Raw genomic sequence first — 18,346 nt, 5'->3', positions numbered from 1 at the left:
AATCTGGAGATCTTCTGAAGGCAGAGATAGGAGTTCCTGAATGTGGGGTACGAGAGGAAGAAAGGGGACTAAGATGACCCTGTGGTCTCTGGCTTGGGCAATGCATGAATGAATGGGGTTGCCTTCAGCTGAGAATGAAGACATGGAAGGAAAGCTCAGGGTGTGCTGTGGACACATGACTGGTGATGCCGACTGGATATGCAAGAAAAGATACGGAAGAGACAGCGGGCATACAGCACTGAGATGAGTGGGGAGGCCCAGGATGGCGCTATTACATGGAATGGTGTTTGAAAGCCAGGGGATAGGACAAGATCAATGAAGCAGTGCATGCAAGTAGAGAAGGGGAGGAGAGCAAGGCCTGAGCCCTGGGGCCCTTGGATGGGGAGAGGTCAGGGAAATGAGCAAGAATCCACAGAGCAGACAGACAGAGAAGCCAGTGATGGGAGAAGGTGGCTAAGAGAGCGAGCGGTCCAGGAAGCCAAGTCAGGATAAAGGATGTCGAGGAAGATGGAGTGAGCAACTGATTCAAACACTGCAGACAGGCCAAGAGACTCGAGGATGGAGAGAGCTGGCCGCTGGATTTAGCAACGAGGAGGTCTCCGATGACCTTGATGAGCACATTTTTGGTGGAACGATGAGGGCCAGAGCCCATGTGGTCTAAGATACAGAGAGAACACACACACCTCGTTCATGTGTTGCTACAGAGAAAACAAAAGAAGTAATGTAGTAGCTGGAGGAAGAAATGGGGTAAAAAAAAATTTTTTTTTTTTTAGAGCATGGGATTAATAACAGCACATATGTGGAGACATATATTGACAGATTAGATCTAGTGGAAGACGGAAGATTGGAGACAGAAAACAGAGCAGAAGCGTGAGGGCTGGCATGACGACCTTGAGCAAGGATGGCCATGGATGGGAGTGCGGAGGGCCCACCCTGAGCTCCGGGAGGAACCACAGAGCCTGTGAGAACAGCTAACTGTGGTGGGGCAGCTATGGGGGCTCCCTTCTGGTTCCTTCTATGGTTCCAGGATTGGGTGTAAAGCGAGGGCCTCCGCGCAGGGACAGTAAGAGTGGGGAGAAAGGAGAGGATAAGAATTTGCTGCTGGGAGTGTTTTCCTCCAATGGCGTGGGCAGAAAGGAGGGGAGTGTTCATTTGACAGGGCTGGGGTTTGGCCAAGTGTGGATGGCAAAGTGAGGAAGGAGCAAGGGAGGGTTATGATGGTTAGCTCTGGGGTATGAGTGGGCCTGGGCAGTGGGCCGCCTTCACAGAAGCTGCACGGTTGAAGGGTGAGCAGCCAGCACCTGGCTGGAAAGCCTGTGACCCTGTGATACCACCATAAAGTGACTGTGGAACTGCTGCCCATGATATCGGGGAGGGCAAGACACATATTCCATCCAAACCCATAATCCAGTAGGGTAGTGTGATGGCTCCCAGGTGGCACAGTGGCAAAGAATCCATCTGCCAATGCAGGAGACACCAGTTCCATACCTGGGTTGGGAAGATCGCCTAGAGAAGGAAATGGCCACCCACTCCAGTATTCTAGCCTGGGAAATTCCACCAACAGAGGAGCCAACAGTCCATGGGGTCGAAGAGTTGGACTTGACTGAACAACTGATCACACACACAGTGTGATGGAGACATAAGGAAGTTGGAATCTGTGTTCAAATCCAGACTTCTCTACCTACTTACTGGATGACCTGAGCTGGTTAATTAGCCTTTCTGGGCCTTGATCCCTTACCTGCCAAATGGTCCTAATGCTAGTATTGCTTCCCAGTTGTGAGGATTAAATGAGATACTGCACTCAGAGTTCTCAGCCCAGAACTAGACACACAGACGCTGCTCAGGATGAGTACTGGTGTCCTTGCCCGGCTGGTTACGTGGCTCAAAGCAGACCAGGGATGCCACCAGCTCAGCAGTGCGGGGAGACAGCATGCGGGAGCTGACAGCCCTCACTCCACGCGTCTCACTTCCATGCCTCCTCCAGCCACCAAAACGACAGCCTGACACTCCACGTCCCCATGGGACATGGGAGACGGAGGCTTCCGGTCGGCCATGGATGGACACAAGCCATGGTGGGATGAGCACTTTGGCTGCTGCCATGGCAACCAGCAGTGGCCAGACTTCAATTAGGAAGGAGGAATAAAAGGCATCCAATTAGGAGGATAAAACAGGGTTGAGTCTCTTCTCATTTAGGAATGCTCGGGGCTGAGGAAACGCTTCACTGGAGGAGCCTGGATTTTTTTTTAATATTGTATTTAATTTCTATTCAATCCTAAAGGATATCCTAAAGAATAGAATAGAAATTAATATTATAGAAATAAATATAGAGGTATATTTTTGGGCATGCCATGCATCTTGCAGGATCTCAGTTCCCCAGTCAGGGATTGAACCTGGGTCATGGCAGTGAAAGCCAGAATCGTAACCATTAGGCTACCAGGGAATTTCTTGGGGGCTGGATTTGGAAAAGCTTTCTGCTCCATCCTTCAGCAGCACCCACCCTGCTTGCCAAATCCTTGAGTCACCATCTCATGTATTGGGTTCCTCCCAGGAGCACTGTGCTGGCCCAGAGAAAACTCCAAGGTCTGACATGGGTGGACCTGCCTATATTCTAACTCTGTTCTGACCTTGAGAAAGTTCTTTGTGCCTCAGTTTCCCAACTGGTATAACAGTATGGTACCTAGTTTATAAGATTGTAGGGAAGATCATCAGAAATAACACAAGTAGGGAGTTCAGTTCAGAGCCCACCATATAAACTGCATCCAATTAATACAAGCTGTTGCATTACTGCCAGTAATAATAACAACAATATAAGTGGCAATGAAGCTGTTATGAACTCCAGCTGAGCAGGAAGGTGATGGGAAGTGATTTCTAGGGAGAACCAGTGTGCGCAGACACTTCAAGTCTTCACATCCTTGCTATGGGAACCAGAAGCACCGGCATTGCCTCTGAGTTTGAGAGAAATACAGAATCTTGCTGCCCAGACTTGATGATCAGAATCTGCATTTTAACCAGAGCCCCAGGTAACTTGTGTACACGTGGAAGCTCGAGGGGCACTGGTTTAGCACTTTAGTCTCCCGAGAACCACCTGTGAAGCAGCCAGGGTTAGCTGGTTTTACAGATAAGAAAACGGAGGCAATTAAAGCATCTGAGGCCACATGGTGGGGAAGGCTGGTGGCTCAGCTTCAGGCACAAGGAAGGGATGTGGCCCTGCAATTCCACGGCAGATAAAGGAGCTCCCTGCTCTCTCTTGCCTGCTCCCAATAAGTCTGCCTAGAACCCATGAAGAGCTGGGCTGATACTGCAAGCTGTGTTTGCCCCAAGCCTTCTCCCTGAAGTACAAAGGTGGATCAAGAAGGACAGAAGGCTGGACAGACAGACAGAGCTCTCACCAGGCACTCCTCCATATGGCACCTGTCGGTGGTACAGACGTCGACTCTTAAGGTCTTTTGGTGAAGGGCTGGGTAGGACATGGACACCCAGAACACCTCGTTGAACACCAGGGTGTCCGCGGCATCCAGGGGCCGGGTCCGGAACAGGCAGGTGGTGCTCTCGGAGCACGGAAGGATAGCCGCTCGGATGTTCCTAGAGGGGCAGGCATGCACGACAGCCGGTGTCAGGTCAGCCCGGGTCGGGGGCTCAGGCCTTAGGCACACGGCTGCTGCAAATCCCCCAGGAAACCACAGAGGACAAGAGTTTGTCATTTCCCCAGTCGCTGTGTGTCCAATCTCGTCTGCCTTCTGTTTTGCCTGCTTTCGGGCCTGCCTTCCTCCTTCCCACATGTCACACCCCAGGCGCTGGCTGGGTGCAGACCACAGAGACAAGCTCATACTGCTGCCCTCGAGGCCTACGGTCTAGCAAAGGAGGGGCATGGAGGCAGATGAGTTCAATGAAACATAAACCTGTCTGCACCGGCAGAGAGGCTGACAGTGCAGGTCTCTGCCGTATTATCAGCGGTAGGGTTAACACCCATCACAACCTGCCCACAGAATCACGCTGATGGGAACTGGCTCTTCAGAAAGGCAGGCCTGGCTCTTTCTGCATGGAACACTAATGCTTACAGCAAACAAAAGGGGCCGTGACCTCCTCCTTCACCAGGCTTCAAGTTCACAAGGACAGGGGTTTGCTCACCACCCCATTCTTAGTGCTGGCACCTGGTCGGAGCTCAGGACGCATATGGGAAGCTGTCTGGGGCGCTCCTCTTTATACTGAGCCTGTCTGCCACCCTGCCTGCATCCACGCTCATGTGCACTAACCACCCACAGCGGTCTAGGGGCCCATGGTCGGAGCAGGGCAGAAAGGAGAGTGTCCCCTGGGATGGGCGTAGGGGGCGAGAGGATGATACACGGTCAGCTACACACTCACACTTTCTGGTCTTGCTGCAGCAACAAAGCAGAAAGGTTGCTCAGCTGGATGATGAATATTGCAAACTGCTTATTCTTCTCATCATACCTGAAATGAAAAGGGGGCATACAGAGCACCTGTTGGTAACCCATTTATCTCTCTCTCCCTTAATCATCATGGATGGAGCTGCGACTGCTCTGGGACCCTGGTGAGCTGGAGATCACAGACCCAGTGTTTGTGGCCATGCAGGGACACAGGTCCAGAGCTGTCAGTCTGATTTTTTAAAGGGAAGCCAGAGGCTGTGTAAAATTTCCTGACAGCTAAATGTAGGCAATGAATTCCTATTTAAAAATAATCAAGATCATTCCCCATCAAGAGATGAGCAATAACAGGAAATCTAGGCTGTAGCCCCCTAGGGGTTGACTTCAGTCCAGATGAGATGATAAGACAGAAGCTGTAGTAACGATGATGACCAAACACATCAAGCGGCAGGCGGTCTTGGTCCCTGCCTGGCTTGGCCACTGCCCAGCTCAGTGACACTGGGCAAGGTACAAAGTCTTCAAACCTTGTTTTTTTCTCTTTTGTGAAATGGGGAGCTGGGAGGCATAGAAAGAGACCCCCACCTTTAGTTAGGAGCCCACAGCTGTCAGCGGGGCCTGCTGGTTCTGGAGGAGGGTAAATGCTGGACACGCTGCAGAAGGGGGAGGAGGGCACCCAGTGCAGACCATGCCCCCTGCCCCGCCCTCCCTGCCACTTACTTCAGGGCGACCTGAACCCGGGTGGCACCCACTGCTTCTGATTCATCACTGTCGAAAGCAGCGGCTTCCGAGACACCCAGCCTGGAAGGCAACACGGGGAAGACAGAGAGAGAGGGTCAGGCTGGCCTGCAGTGACCTGGGGCCAAAGTCATTTTCCAGAGACAGGGTTCTCTCTGGGAGGGAGCAGCAGATTCTTGAGGAAGAAGGTTTGGGTCTACTGAGCCTCCCTGTGGACCCTGCCTGCCCAGAGCGACTCCGGATCCCTCTCTCGAGGGGGCTGGTCTTTCCCCAATACTTGCTCCCCTGGCCACACGACCCTTGATGGCACTCAGAGAAACCAGCAGTCTCCCAGACGTGAAACTTCTCCTGCCCCCCACCCTCCTGTGGGTCCCTCCCACATGCCGGAGCAGGCCCAGGGCTCAGGGACCCACCTCTGCACGGAAGCCTCATACACACCACTGTCCCCAGCCACGGATTCATCTGACACGGCAGCAGAGACACAGGCCACTTTTAGGCAGCACCCCTGAGCCGTATTCACAGCTAGAGGAACAGAGGGGGAAAAGGCAGGCTTCAGAAATCAGGATACTGTCATCCCAACATGTAACTGTGGATCCCCTGTTGTTTTAAGATGGTCCCCCCAAAATCCTACAACTCTGACCTTTACACAAGGTCTGTGTGTTTTGGGGTGAAGGAAAGGGTGGCGTCTAACACCTCAGACTCCACAGGCAAACCACCTGGGTTCAAATCACACACTGCTTTATGACTCTGGGATGCTGATTTATTCCCTCTAGGCCTTGCATTCCCTATCTGTAAAATGGAGATAATAACACCTACTTTGTTGGAAGGACACAATAAGATGATATAGGGAAGTCCTTAGTATAGAGACTGGGGCAGGGGAAGTGCTCTAGAAACCGTACTGCTATCCTTAGTTACTATGACTACCATTCCCATCACTATAGTGATGCCTTCCAGATCAATTCCTACACACTTGGGACAATAACACAGACCCTGGGCCCTTGCGGGAAGACAAAAAGGGGAAGAAGGATTTAAGCACTGGCTCTCCTACTTGCCTAACCCATTGCACTCCTAAGTCAGCTCATCTCCCCTGCCCTTGACAGAGGCCCTCTGAAGTCTCTGACCCAAGACTCAGACTTAGCACATGCTGCACATTCCTTCCCTCCCCAAGTAATGGGTGCAGACAGTGTGCCAGGGCCACTGCCAAGTTCAGAGCTGCCAAGATGAATAGGACAGCTCCTGACCTCCACGCAGCACAAGAAGGACAGATTCAGGTGTTCCAACCTCAGGGCCAGCACTTCTGAGCACCTGCCGTGTGCCAGGCACACAGGTGGGGGGTGGGGGGTGCGCTGGCTGGGCTAGGGGATGGTGACCGTGAGCCTGGCAGAGACCAAGGGGCCATCTGGGCGTGGCTTTCCCAGCCTGCATCCCACATCTGCAGCTCTGGAGCCCTCCTGCCTTCAGACCCACCCCGCTCCACCCTCCACATAACCACTTAAGGAGATTAATTTGTCTGCTGACTGAACAGTGGCACTAATCGCATAACCTGCTTAGCATCTGAGCTCAGCCTGGCAAGGCTTCTGGAGATGCCATGAAGAAACGCCTGAGACGTGAGCGGCCCCTGGCTCCCAAGCACCGACGCTGTGGGATGGGGGTGGGTCTAGGGGAGGGGTCGCTCCCCACACCCCACTGGGGGCCGAGCATCCCTGATCCAGCTGATCGCAGCCCTTTAGATAGGGAGCACCGGGAACCCTTCTTGAGCCTCATTAGAGGTTCCGCCTGCACCCCCTCCTCCCCAGGGAACAATTTTCTGAAGCTTTCCACCTGCTGCAGTAGGGAGCCTGTTTTTATTTTTGTTTGAGAGGACTCGGCAAGACTGCCTTCCTGATAAGGGAGCCCCAGGGATCTCCCAGCTCTTCTTCTAAGGAAGTGGCTGGCATGCACCCAGCAGAGCCTTTAATTAACCAGGAAATCGTGTTGCTTCTCCCTTGCTCCCAGTGGCCCTTGTATATGAAGGAACTGATATGTCTGGGTGCTGCAGCTGCCCCCGCCCCCATTCCTGGAGCTGAGATGGGTTGAGCTTCTAGCTGGCTTCATGGGAGTCAGAAGCAGGAGACCTTTGCCAACACTGCTGGCATCTGGCTCAGTGTGGGCTCTGGGTAGGTGGTCCTGGGGCCAGACCTGACTCTCCTGCCTTAGCGCAGTGACACTGACCTCAGACAAGTCACTTAACCTCACCGAGTCTCACGCCTTTCAGTCTGTAAGATGAGGATAAAATCAATACCCACCTCATAGTGTTGTTCTGAGGTTTACATGAATCAGTATGTGCAACAGTGCCTGTATCTTGTACACCTGAACTCAATAAATCATCCTGCTCAGTCCTGACTTTCATACCACATGCGAGATGGGATCAGCAAGCGTCAGGGTATCTTAGGAATGAACACACAGAGCTGCCTCATGTCCTAAGGGGACCGTGGTGATAAAGAGGTTGGGCGCTGGAGTCAGAAAAACCCAGATTCCAATCCCACCTTCCCCACCTGTTGGCAAGTGATAGCACCTCTCTGAGCCTCTGTCTCCCCATCTGTGAAATAGGTATAATAGAAGGAGCCTATTTCACCATATCAAGTGTATTGCCCACCACATCAATGCACCCCAATAAATATTCACCATTATAATTTATTATGTGGTTGCTGTTACAGATGAAAATTTTTCTAATAAACCTAAGCTGTCATTATCGGCATCATCTTTTACTTTGAAGCTTCTGACCTGAATCTCAGTCTAGACTACAATGCCCTTTTTGACCTCATAACAGGAGTGATCTTTTTTCATTCCCTGGCTTCAATCACAAGGATCCTTGCTGCAATTAGCATAAAATGTAAACTCCTTACCTTACACAATTCGTTCTCTGCCTGATTCTCTGCCGTGTTGGTAACCCCCTCCCTCTGGTCTCTCTTGCAGCCCCTGTTTCAGCCTCAGACACTTTGCTCTTGCTTCTCTGAAGGCTGGCTCTTTCTCACTGTTCAAGTCACAGTTCAAATGTCACCTTCCTTCACCACCCAGCCTGAAATGGCAGCCCCACTCCAACCTGAAAGGCTCCATCACACCCTGTTTTATTCTCCTCCTAAGTGCTTTCCCCCGGTCTGCTTGTACAGTTATTATTTATGCCTTTGTTTGCATGCAGGCTTCATGGGAACCAGGACCTTGTCTGTCCACCACACTGTATCCTCGTGACTAACCCACATGGCCTATCTGTCAGATGAAAGAATGAATGAATCCATGCCTACCCATTAAGACATAGTTTCGATAGGTACTTAACATCTGTTGCATGAATGAACCCACCATGGAAAAACCCTCTGCTCAGGATCTAGACAACAGGAAACACATAATAAATACCTACTGCATGAATGAATAAATCGATACACCGTGTATAGATCTGGCACGTAGAAAGCAGTAACTGTTGCCCATAACTGTTGCCCGACCCCACAATTATCACTGGGGTTGGAACTTGGGCTTGTTGAGCACAGTCCCCACCTCCCTCCCTCCTGGGATGCGGCGCTCTCTACCTTGGCCCAGTGGCTTGCCCTCTAGGCCAGGTTCCTCCAGCTGGTATCTCTGCCGCGTGCTGCCGGCAAGGCTCAGCTCGCAGAGAGCGGCACTCAGCTCGGGGTCTTCAAACTCCAGGTTGCTCAGGAAGGCGTCCCCAGCCAGGAGAGGGTCAGCGATGAGAGGCGAGCAGGGTGGGGACGGGGAGGAGAGTGAGGAGCGGGGGGACAGCGAGGTCATGGACTTGGGAGTGCCCGACAGGGAGCGCAGGGCCTGCAGGCGGCCGCCCCCCTCCGCCCTCTGGGTCTTGGCCACTTCATCCTCATGGATGGTGGTGATGCAGCCGGAGGGCCGGAAGCCCGTGGCCCCCTCCAGGAGCAGGAATTCCACCTTGTTCTGTAGCTCCGAGTCCAGCTGCTCGAAAGGGTCATAGTAGAGGTCGGTGAAGCTGGCCGAGGCGGAGGAGTCCAGGCTGGAGGCCGCCAGGGAGCCCCGGCTGGATGTGAGGGACCCCGGACTGCTGCCGGAGGACAGGCTCTGCATGCTGCCGGAGAGGCTGGGGCAGGGGGGGAGCGGAGGACACTGAGGGGGTGGGCCGCCCGGAAGCTCCCCCGGAAAGCACTCAGGATCCCCCTGATGGGGTCCAGGGCAGACCACCCACTCCCGCTTCACTGATGGGGATATCCGGAGAAGGCCGTGTAATTAGGAGCTGGCAGAGTTGGGATTCGAACCCAAGCCAGCTGCCTTCTGAGTCCACTTCCTCCTCTGTATCCCTGTTTCTCAAACCTCCACCAGCTGCACTCCATTTTCCTATTTTTCTATATTTGAATCCAATGCCAAGTAATGAGGCTTAATATTTTTTTCCAAATCAACTCACTTTTTAAACATTAACATAGTTATCTTCAAAAGGAGCCTTTATATCCTAACTGTAATTTGAAAAGTCCTGTCAACTGATATAAATACCTGATAAAAACATAATGTTGTGATAAAATGCCGGCCACACTGCCCAGCAGGGCCCTGGCCTGAAGCCAACCCACTGTGTCAAGCAAGTTGGCTGGCAGGGGTGAGGGATGTGAACGAGACTCACTAGAACCCGACTGGGGCCTTCTGTGAGCTGTCAGGAGGGCCGAGGAGGCTGCGGTCTGGGGAGGTGAAGGACCCTGCCCTGGGCCACACCTGGCCGAGCAAAAGCCCCCCCAGGCCATCCACGGACCTGCTGTGCACTCAAGTGCATCTGGCCATTCCCCGGGGAACACTTACCCCACTGCCCACCACTCACCTCTTCAGCTGGGAGTGCAGGGCTGCGACCTGCCGGGTGGCTTCTTCCAGCTCCCTCACCAGCTGGTTCCTCTTACTGTTTAACTTCAACCTGAAGGGAGCAAGAGAAGGCATGAGGGAAGCCCTGGGAGGTCCAGCCTCCATCTCCCTGAGAGAGGAATCGCAGGTATGTACTCATGAAGATGTCCACAGGCCCACACACACACATACACACACACACACACACACAGGAACATCCTGGGAGCATTATACTATAATGTTTGGAGAGAGATGGTCTTTATGTACAATCTTATAGTAACTGCTATATGCATCGCCTGCTCTATACCAGGGGCTGACTAGGAGACTTATGTTGTTGTTCAGTCGCTAAGTCGTGTCCAGCTCTTTGGGACCCCATGGACCGTAGCCTACTAGGTGTCTCCGCCCATGGGATTTCCCAGGCAAGAATACTGGAGTGGGTTGCCATTTCCTCCTCCAGGGGATCTTTCTGACTCAGGAATTGAACCTGCATCTCCTGCACCTGCAGGAGGATTCTTCACCAAGGAGCCACCAGGGAAGCCCTGATATTGCCTTAAATCGTTTGCACATGTAACCCTTCTTGGTAAGAATTTTATTGTCTCACTTTATACCTGAGAAACCTGAGGCTCTTCGAGCTAAATGGTTTACTTAAAGCTAGAGAGTGAGTGGCAGAGTTAAGACTCCACCCAGCCATCCCTCCCTGTGGTGTGCACAGGTGTGCAGAGAGAGAGAGACGACCACATCAAGATGTGTAGATGACCATGTGCAGGCCCAGAAGCCAAGGAGAGAGGCCTCAGAAGAAACAACCCTGCCAACACCTTGACCTTGGACTTCTGGCTTCCGGGACTCTGAGGAAATATTTAATACATTTTCATTGTTGAAGTCACCCTGTGTGTGGTGGTTTGGCAGCCCTAACTAACAAATGTACCATCTTAGGGCAAAATATAGAAGGAACAAAAAAAGGTAGGGTCCATGACCAAGCTCTGAGTCTAAACAGCATCTCAAGGCTGAACAGGCAAGAAGCAGTCAGCAAAGGAGCTTAAGAGAATGGTTCCAGAGCACCTGGGGAAGATCCTGGTGAGTGTGATGGAGCGTCACAGAGCCGGGGAGAAAAGGCCTGCACCCAGGCATGCCGACAACAATGCTCAGTTCTGCAACTCCCTTCCTGAGGGAAAAATCCTTGGGCTTTTATTTATTCTTATTTTTTGGCTGGTACAGTACAGCTTGCGGGATTTTAGTTTCCCAACCAGGGATCAAACCCAGACCCTTTTAGCAGTGAAAGCGTGGAGACCTAACCATTGAACAGTCAGGGAACTCTTGGGCTCAGGAACATGCATCTCTCTTTTTTGGGGGGGGCCACGCCACTCAGCATGTGGGATCTTAGTTCCCTGACCAGGGATTGAACCCAGGCCTTAGCAGGGAAAGTGCCAAGTCCTAACCACTGGCCCACCAGGGAATTCCCTGGAATCTGCATCGTTATTACCTATCCCAGGTGACTTTTTGGCACATTGCGGTTTCAAAGTTGCTTCACTGGCTTAGTATTCTAAGTCACGAGCTGTGCCTTGCTCTCCCAGCCCCGAGGACGGTGCCCACCACATGGATGAGTTTGAAAAGGCATCACTGAAGGGAAGACACCTCCCCAGTTGACACAGGGACAGCTCCTTTGCTCTCCTGAAAAGACCCAGATGTTCAATCTCCTTTGGGACTCCTCTGGTGGCCCAGAGGTTAAGAAGCCACCTGCCAATGTAGGGGTCACAGGTCTGTCAACTGAGTTCGTGTGCTACAACTACTGAGCCCGTGCTCTAGATAGAGCTCGGGCTCTGCAACGAGAGCAAAGAGAAGCCACAACCAAGAGTAGCCCCTGCTCGCTGCAACTAGAGAAAGCCTGGGTGCAGCAGCAAAGACCTAGCCCAGCCAAAAAGTAAAAAATAAAATAAAAAATTAATCTCCCACGGACAGATCTTCATATCCCCTTATGCCATCCTACTGGACGAGGAATGACTGACTCATTGCTCCCAAAGCACATCCAATCCAGCCTGGGGCCTGGGAGAAAGAGTCATTCCCATGGAAAAACTAACCATGCCACCCCTCCACCGACATGCCCAAGGCCCCCAACACAGGCCCTGCCATGAAGACCAGAGACACAAGTGGAGGGTGATGAGAGATGGGCAGGATCTGTCACTGGGGAGCTGGTCTTGTGAAATTTCAGAAAAGACCATGGGAACAGCGGGCGTAGTGGCCTCGGCATGGTTCTTGGCCCGTTCAACCCCTGGCGCTGTTATTCCAGAGTCCTGCCTGGGGCTGGGGGTGGGGGCAGACAGCAGGCCGGCACATGGAGCCAGTAATGAACAAAAGCCTGGTTTTCAATGGATTGGACAGGACTGTGGAATGTGACCCTCTATAAGAGCAAGACCTTGAAAGGGTGTGAGATCTGGGGGGCGGTGGGAGGGGGTGCCAAGGCACAGCTGGGGGTCACCATTTCTACCTTCATTTTCCTCTCCTCTGGGAGGAGATCACAGCACATGCACTAGGAGTAAAGGCAGGTTCCGCCCCCGGGAGGCCCAGCCGGAGGCTTAGGGGACTGGGAGCCAGGTGGCCTTGACTTCTTAAGCACAGGGGTTTCGCCACCAGTAACAGCATGCAGGTGCCGAGGCCACCTCCCAGAGGCGATGGGCTTCGGTGGCCATATGGCGTTTGCGTGTGATGCCCGGCACATGCTGGGAGGCCAAGGACACATCAAGCGTGGAAACATGCAGAGGACCCAGGGGGTGGGGCTGGAATCCCCACAAGCTGCAGCTCAGCACCTGGGGTGCTGGTTAAAAATGCAAGAGCCTGGGCTGCGTCTCAGGTCCAGGAGGTGGTCCTTGGGGTGAGGGCAGAGACCCCACTCTAAAAGGCACTGCAGCTCTCTGAAGTGGTGGGGAGGGTCCACAGGAAGGGAGGCGGGAGTAGGGGGTGGACAGGGCGGGGTTGGGGGGGAGGCTTGTGCTTCTCACTGATTCCTGATGGGGGTTTGGCAGGCCCTGTGGTGTGCTGTTCCTGGATGTGTCTCTTTCTGGCCTAATCAAAGCCATCTTGAACAGAGAGGCTGTTGTGTGCGGTTGAGGAGTACAACTGTTGTTGTTCAGCTGGTAAGTCGTGTATGACTCTTTGTGATCCCATGGACTGCAGCACAACAGGCCTCCCCATCCTTCACTATCTGCCAGAGTTCACTCAACTCATGTCACTGAGTCGGTGATGCCATCCAACCATCTCATCCTCTGTCCCACTTTTTTTTTTTTTAATTTATTTAATTTACTTGGCTGTGCCAAGCCTTAGTTGTGGCATGTGGGATCTTCAATCTTCGTTGCAACATCCAGACTCTTAGTTGTGGCATGTGGGATCTAGTTCCCTGACCAGGGATCAAACCAGGGTCCCTGTACTGGGAGCCCAGAGTCTTAGCCACTGGGAAGTCTGTTCTGTCCCACTTAGAGAGAGAGAGAAGAAAGAGTGGAGCATGGCTTCCCTGGAGGCTCAGTGGTAAAGAATCCAGTGAAGGAAACACAAGAGACATGGGTTCAATCCCCAGGTCGGGAAGATCCCCTGGAGAAGGAAACGGTGACCCATTCCAGTATTCTTGCCTAGAAAATTCTATGGACAGAGGAGCCTGGTGGATTACAGTCCACGGGGTTGCAAAGAGTCGGACATGAACTTAGCAACTGAGCATGCATGCCTGAGAAACAAAAAGAGAAAGAAACCTAGATAGGGAACAAGAGAGTCAGAAGATGAACACAGACAGTCAGAGGGCTGGAGGCAAAGAACACAGATGAAGACTTATGGGTGGGCTTTCTCCTCTCTCTCCTGCAGGGCTCAAGCCATCAGTCCTGTCCTTCCCACGGCTTTCCCCTGGCTTCTCTCTGTGTGACCCAGGGGACCCTGCCCTCTGGGACCTCAAGTCACCTGCTCAGCAGCTGCCATGGATTGGAGGTTCTGGCTTCCCTGGACGGGCTGTGTGAACTCACTGTTCTAGGAGAGCAGTCAGACCTTTGAAAGGTGATGCTGAAGGCAACAATAAAAGGTCTCCTAAGTGGGCAGCAGCCTGGGGAGTAATCCCCGCTCTGTGCCTCAGTGATATTGGGTGAGCCTCAGCTTCCTCACCTATGAAATGAAGATAAATCTCAAGGTTGCTGGGAGGCTTAGATGAGATGATGTAGGTTACAGAATCTGGTACATAATGGTTCCTTTTCATGTAGTATAGGCTTCCCAGGTGGCGCTAGTGGTCAAGAACCCACCTGTCAATGCAGGAGACTCTTAAGACACAGGTTCGATCCCTGGGTTGGGAAGATCCCCTGAAGGAGGGCATGGCAACCTACTCCAGTATTCTTGCCTGGAGAAACCCATGGACCGAGGAGCCTGGCGGGCAACAGTCTATAGGATCACAAACAGTCAGACATGACTGAGTGACTAACACTTTCACTTTAGGGAGTTCTAAGAGCATATCCAATCCTAGTTTCAAGAAACTGAAGTTATTAGAGAAGAGCCTCAGTTCACAATCTGGTCTAACCACCAGCCTTCAGAATATATAAATATTTGTATATAATGTAATTATCTTGTTTCCCCGCCCCCCATTAGGCAGTTGAAGTCCATATGGTCAATGACTTGCTCAAGGTCAGTGGTAAGAAGGGTATTTCTACTGACCCACCAAGGAGTAAGGCTGTCATGGATCTGTTCTTTTCAGCTGCTGGCTGTGAGCATGATGAATAGCTGAGGGCTTCCCAGTGATAGCTGTAGGGCCTGGGAGCAAGTCAGGAGCCCAGAGGACCAGCAGACACATCAGGAGATACATGCAGAGGCCAGTAAGGGTCTGCTCAGGTTGGCTAACCATTTATTCTTTCAAATGACACTAAAGGCAAAAAGGTGTCTTGTCATAGGCCTTGTCCCCAAGCTGCACAGCCGTGGGGAAAGGAGGACAGGGTCTTGGCACTAAAGGAGATTTCTAGAAGGCGCTTCCTGGGGCTATAAACCACCGTTACTGAAGCCCTTTCCTCCTTCTCCCACCTGCCTGGTGGTGTGTCAGCAATCAGCCACTCCTTCCAGGGAAAGGAAAAGGCGAGAAAAGTGACACATCCCTGTGAATAGTTCTGACAAGGGGCTTGGTGGGGAAAGGTTTCCCACCACTGACAGTCAATGGGCTCTTTGATGTGCTTACAGGAGGCCAGGCAGAGGCGGTCAACTTGACCCATCTGGCACCCTGCCATATGCAGACAGAGCTCACTCAGTTACCAGGGGGGGCTGCAAGCAGGGTGTCTTAGCACACAGAGGAGGCTCCCTGAAAACATCCTCGCCCCCATCATGGGGTGATGCAGAGAGCACACTCGGGCACCTAGGACACCTGGCCTGCTGCTGGCCCAGACAGCTTCATCTGCTTTATACACTGAGCTTCTGCCTCTGATTACACTGGAAAGAGGAATGCCCCTGCTCATCCCTTCCCCTCGTGCCTAGGCCCACCCCGCAACAAGTTTGAAAATCACTGTCTTCAATTCTGGGCTTCCCTGCTGGCTCAGACAGTAAAGAATCTGCCTGCAATGTGGGAGACCTGGGTTCGATCCCTGGGTTGGGAAGATCCCCTGGAGGAGGGCATGGCAACCCACTCCAGTATTCTTGCCTGGAGAATCCCATGGATAGAGGAGCCTGGTGGGCTATAGTCCATGGGGTCGCAAAGAGTCGGACACGACTGAGCGACTAAGTACAGCACATCTTCGATTGTAGCTCCTTAAGGGCAGGCGGTGGTGCTGGTTTAGTCACTAAGCCATGTCCGACTCTTGCTAACTGTAGCTTGCCAGGGTCCTCTGAATATTCATCAGGAGGACTGATGCTGCATATTCCTGAATATTCATTGGAAGGATTATTCATTCCTGAATATTCACTGGAAGGACTGATGCTCAAGCTGAACCTCCAATACTTTGGCCACCTGATGCAAACAGCTGACTCATTAGAAAAGACTCTGATGCTGAGAAAGACTGAAGGCAGGAGGAGAAGGGGACGACAGAGGACGAGACGGTTGGATGATGTCACCAATTCAATGGACATGAGTTTTAGCAAGCTCTGGGAGATGGTAAAGGACAGGGAAGCCTGGTGTGCTACGGTCCATTCCATGGGGTAGCAAAACATTGGACATGACTGAGCAACTAAACAACAGGCTCCTCTGTCCATGAGATTAAGGGCAGGGACTTTGTCCAATAAAGTCTGCTGCCAAAAAAAAAGTGAAAATAACTGAATACACTTTAAGAGTATCAGAGCAGAGATCATGACCTATTCACTTCTGGATCCTCCAAATTGCCTTGCATGCAAAATATGTGCCACAAAACGTCTCTTGCATGAATGGAGAAGCTGGGGGTTGAAGGACCAAGTGTAGGACTCTGTGAACACAGAGATGTGCTCTGTGTAGTGTGGGTGTGGAGGCTGGTGAGACACTAAAGGATTAAAGTCTATTGTGGCTCAGACAGTAAAGAATCTTCTTGCAATGCAGGAGGCTTGGGTTTGATCCCTGGATTGGGAAGATCCCCTGGAGAAGGGAAAGGCTGGCTACCCACTCCAGTATTCTGGCCTGGAGAATTCCATGGACTATCTATGGGGTCGCAAAGAGTCGGACATGACTGAGCGACTTTCACTATACAGTCTAAACCGGAGAATGTAAACCGGTGGCTTTCATGTTAAATCAAGCCCACAGATGAAGCTGATTTAGCCTCTAGGGTATTAAAAATTTTTTTGGATTAGTTGCCAATATTAAAAAAAAAAATCAAAAGAACTCTTTTCTCGAAAAATGGGACCTCTAGCAGCCTGGGGTCTGTACTCACTTCCTGGAGGCTGCAGACAACACCTGGGGTCTGTGCACTGCAATCTAACATGGCCCATGGCCAAGCGGCCCCTGGCATTTATATCACCTGCCTCACCCCTATAAGCATCTCAGTTTGCAAGCCCATCTAAACCAGTGTTTTTCAAACTGCAAATTGCGATTTCTTAACACGTGGCAAAACCAATTTAGTGGGCCACGACCAGTGTGAAGAGAGACGCAATATAAAAGAAACTATCAGAGGACTGTCACACAGAAAGACTACACACTGTTTCATGAAACTTTTGTCCATTAGGTAATAATATGTGAGTCACTGTCACAAAGCTGGAGAACAACTGCTCTAAATTACATAGAGTTTATCTCAGAAGAGAATTTCTGAAAATCTGCATGTGAGCAGACGTTTTGGTAATGTGATTCCCTCTGGTAAAATTTTGGGATGGTTGGCTGGTGAGTCACTTCCCTAGATTTGCTATTCTGGAAAGTAATGAGCTCTCTAAACTGTGCTCTCAGTGGAGGCCCCGGCGTCCCAGGTTGTCCCCCTCGCTGTGGGGCTGGAGGATGACGAGCAGCAGGGAAGGGCCCCATGCCCCCAGCCCAGCCCCACCTCTCGGTCAGCGCCTTGCTCTGGGTGTCCCGGGCTGCCTGCAGGTCCTTCTCTAGCCGCTTGCGAGCCATCTCCAGCTGCTCCACCTCCCCTTGGGTCCACTTCCGGGGGCTGATGAAGCGCATCTCCTTCAGCAGCTCCTCCTTCTCATTGATGAGGATCAGCCGGTCCCTCTCGGAGTCGAGTACTCCAGGCCAGGCCTCGCTGTCGAGCTTGGCGAGCTGGATCTTCAGATTGGCGATCCTGCAGGCCAAGAGGGTGAGCATTGACCGGTGTGTTCAGTGGCAACCCAGGAGCAGCGGGACAGACTGTGTCACCAAGGTTACATGGTCCGAGGAGCACTGCCATTCTCAGAGCATCCTCTTTGACCCTGACTGGCTTCCTTTTGATCAGTGTGTGGTCTCTAGGAACAGATTTTTATCTAACAAACACACGTGGTGCCTACCACCTGCCAATCCTGGCTCGGCAGGGAGGAGGGTAGAGGCAGTGTCCTTGCCCTGAGGGACATGAAGCCTGAGAGAACAGAAGAGGATCCGTCACCAGGCAATAGCCTCCTACCGCTAGCTATGTGACCTTGGGCAAGTTGCTTCGTCACTCTGCAGGGAATAACAAAACCTCCTTCCTTGTGGGGTAATGGTTGCAGGTTTTAGGACATAATTCATAAAATGTCCAAGCGCAATATTTGGCACATACTAAACCAGCACTCAGTGAATGTTTCTGCTGCTACTGCGCTCGTTCCCTGATTTAACCACTTCTCAAGTGTGTAATGTGGGGTACACTCCCTGAGCCTTGCATAGAAGAAAACAGTTACTTCCGCATCAGAATTGGTGTGAAAATGAGCAATTATGTGTTCTGTATGTCTGGCACGTAAGTGCTGAACCAATGGCAGTCTCGGGCCCACTATGCTGACAGCAAATACTGCTGTTGCTACCCTGCTGCTCTCAGTCCAGGCACCCTGTG

The 18,346-nt window shown here is 52.0% G+C and overlaps 1 protein-coding gene across 1 annotated transcript in view; it reads right to left on the bottom strand.

Annotated features, from left to right (window-relative positions):
- The window catches only part of WWC1 (WW and C2 domain containing 1), a 156,439-nt gene that overhangs the window by 26,577 nt on the left and 111,516 nt on the right, over window positions 1–18,346 (bottom strand). The window contains exons 9-15 of the mRNA XM_043913493.1: window positions 17,387–17,629; window positions 9,937–10,026; window positions 8,678–9,213; window positions 5,531–5,639; window positions 5,100–5,180; window positions 4,363–4,449; window positions 3,390–3,582 (exon numbers count right to left, since the gene is read on the bottom strand). Coding sequence (XP_043769428.1) covers window positions 3,390–3,582; window positions 4,363–4,449; window positions 5,100–5,180; window positions 5,531–5,639; window positions 8,678–9,213; window positions 9,937–10,026; window positions 17,387–17,629 — 1,339 coding nt within the window. The remainder of the gene's footprint in view (window positions 1–3,389; window positions 3,583–4,362; window positions 4,450–5,099; window positions 5,181–5,530; window positions 5,640–8,677; window positions 9,214–9,936; window positions 10,027–17,386; window positions 17,630–18,346) is intronic.

The sequence above is a fragment of the Cervus elaphus genome, chromosome 9, assembly GCF_910594005.1.
Source record: "Cervus elaphus chromosome 9, mCerEla1.1, whole genome shotgun sequence".
Classification (NCBI taxonomy): Eukaryota; Metazoa; Chordata; class Mammalia; order Artiodactyla; family Cervidae; genus Cervus; species Cervus elaphus.
The sequence above is the reverse complement of the archived record's forward strand: the minus strand, read 5'-3'. Positions and strand labels throughout refer to the sequence as shown.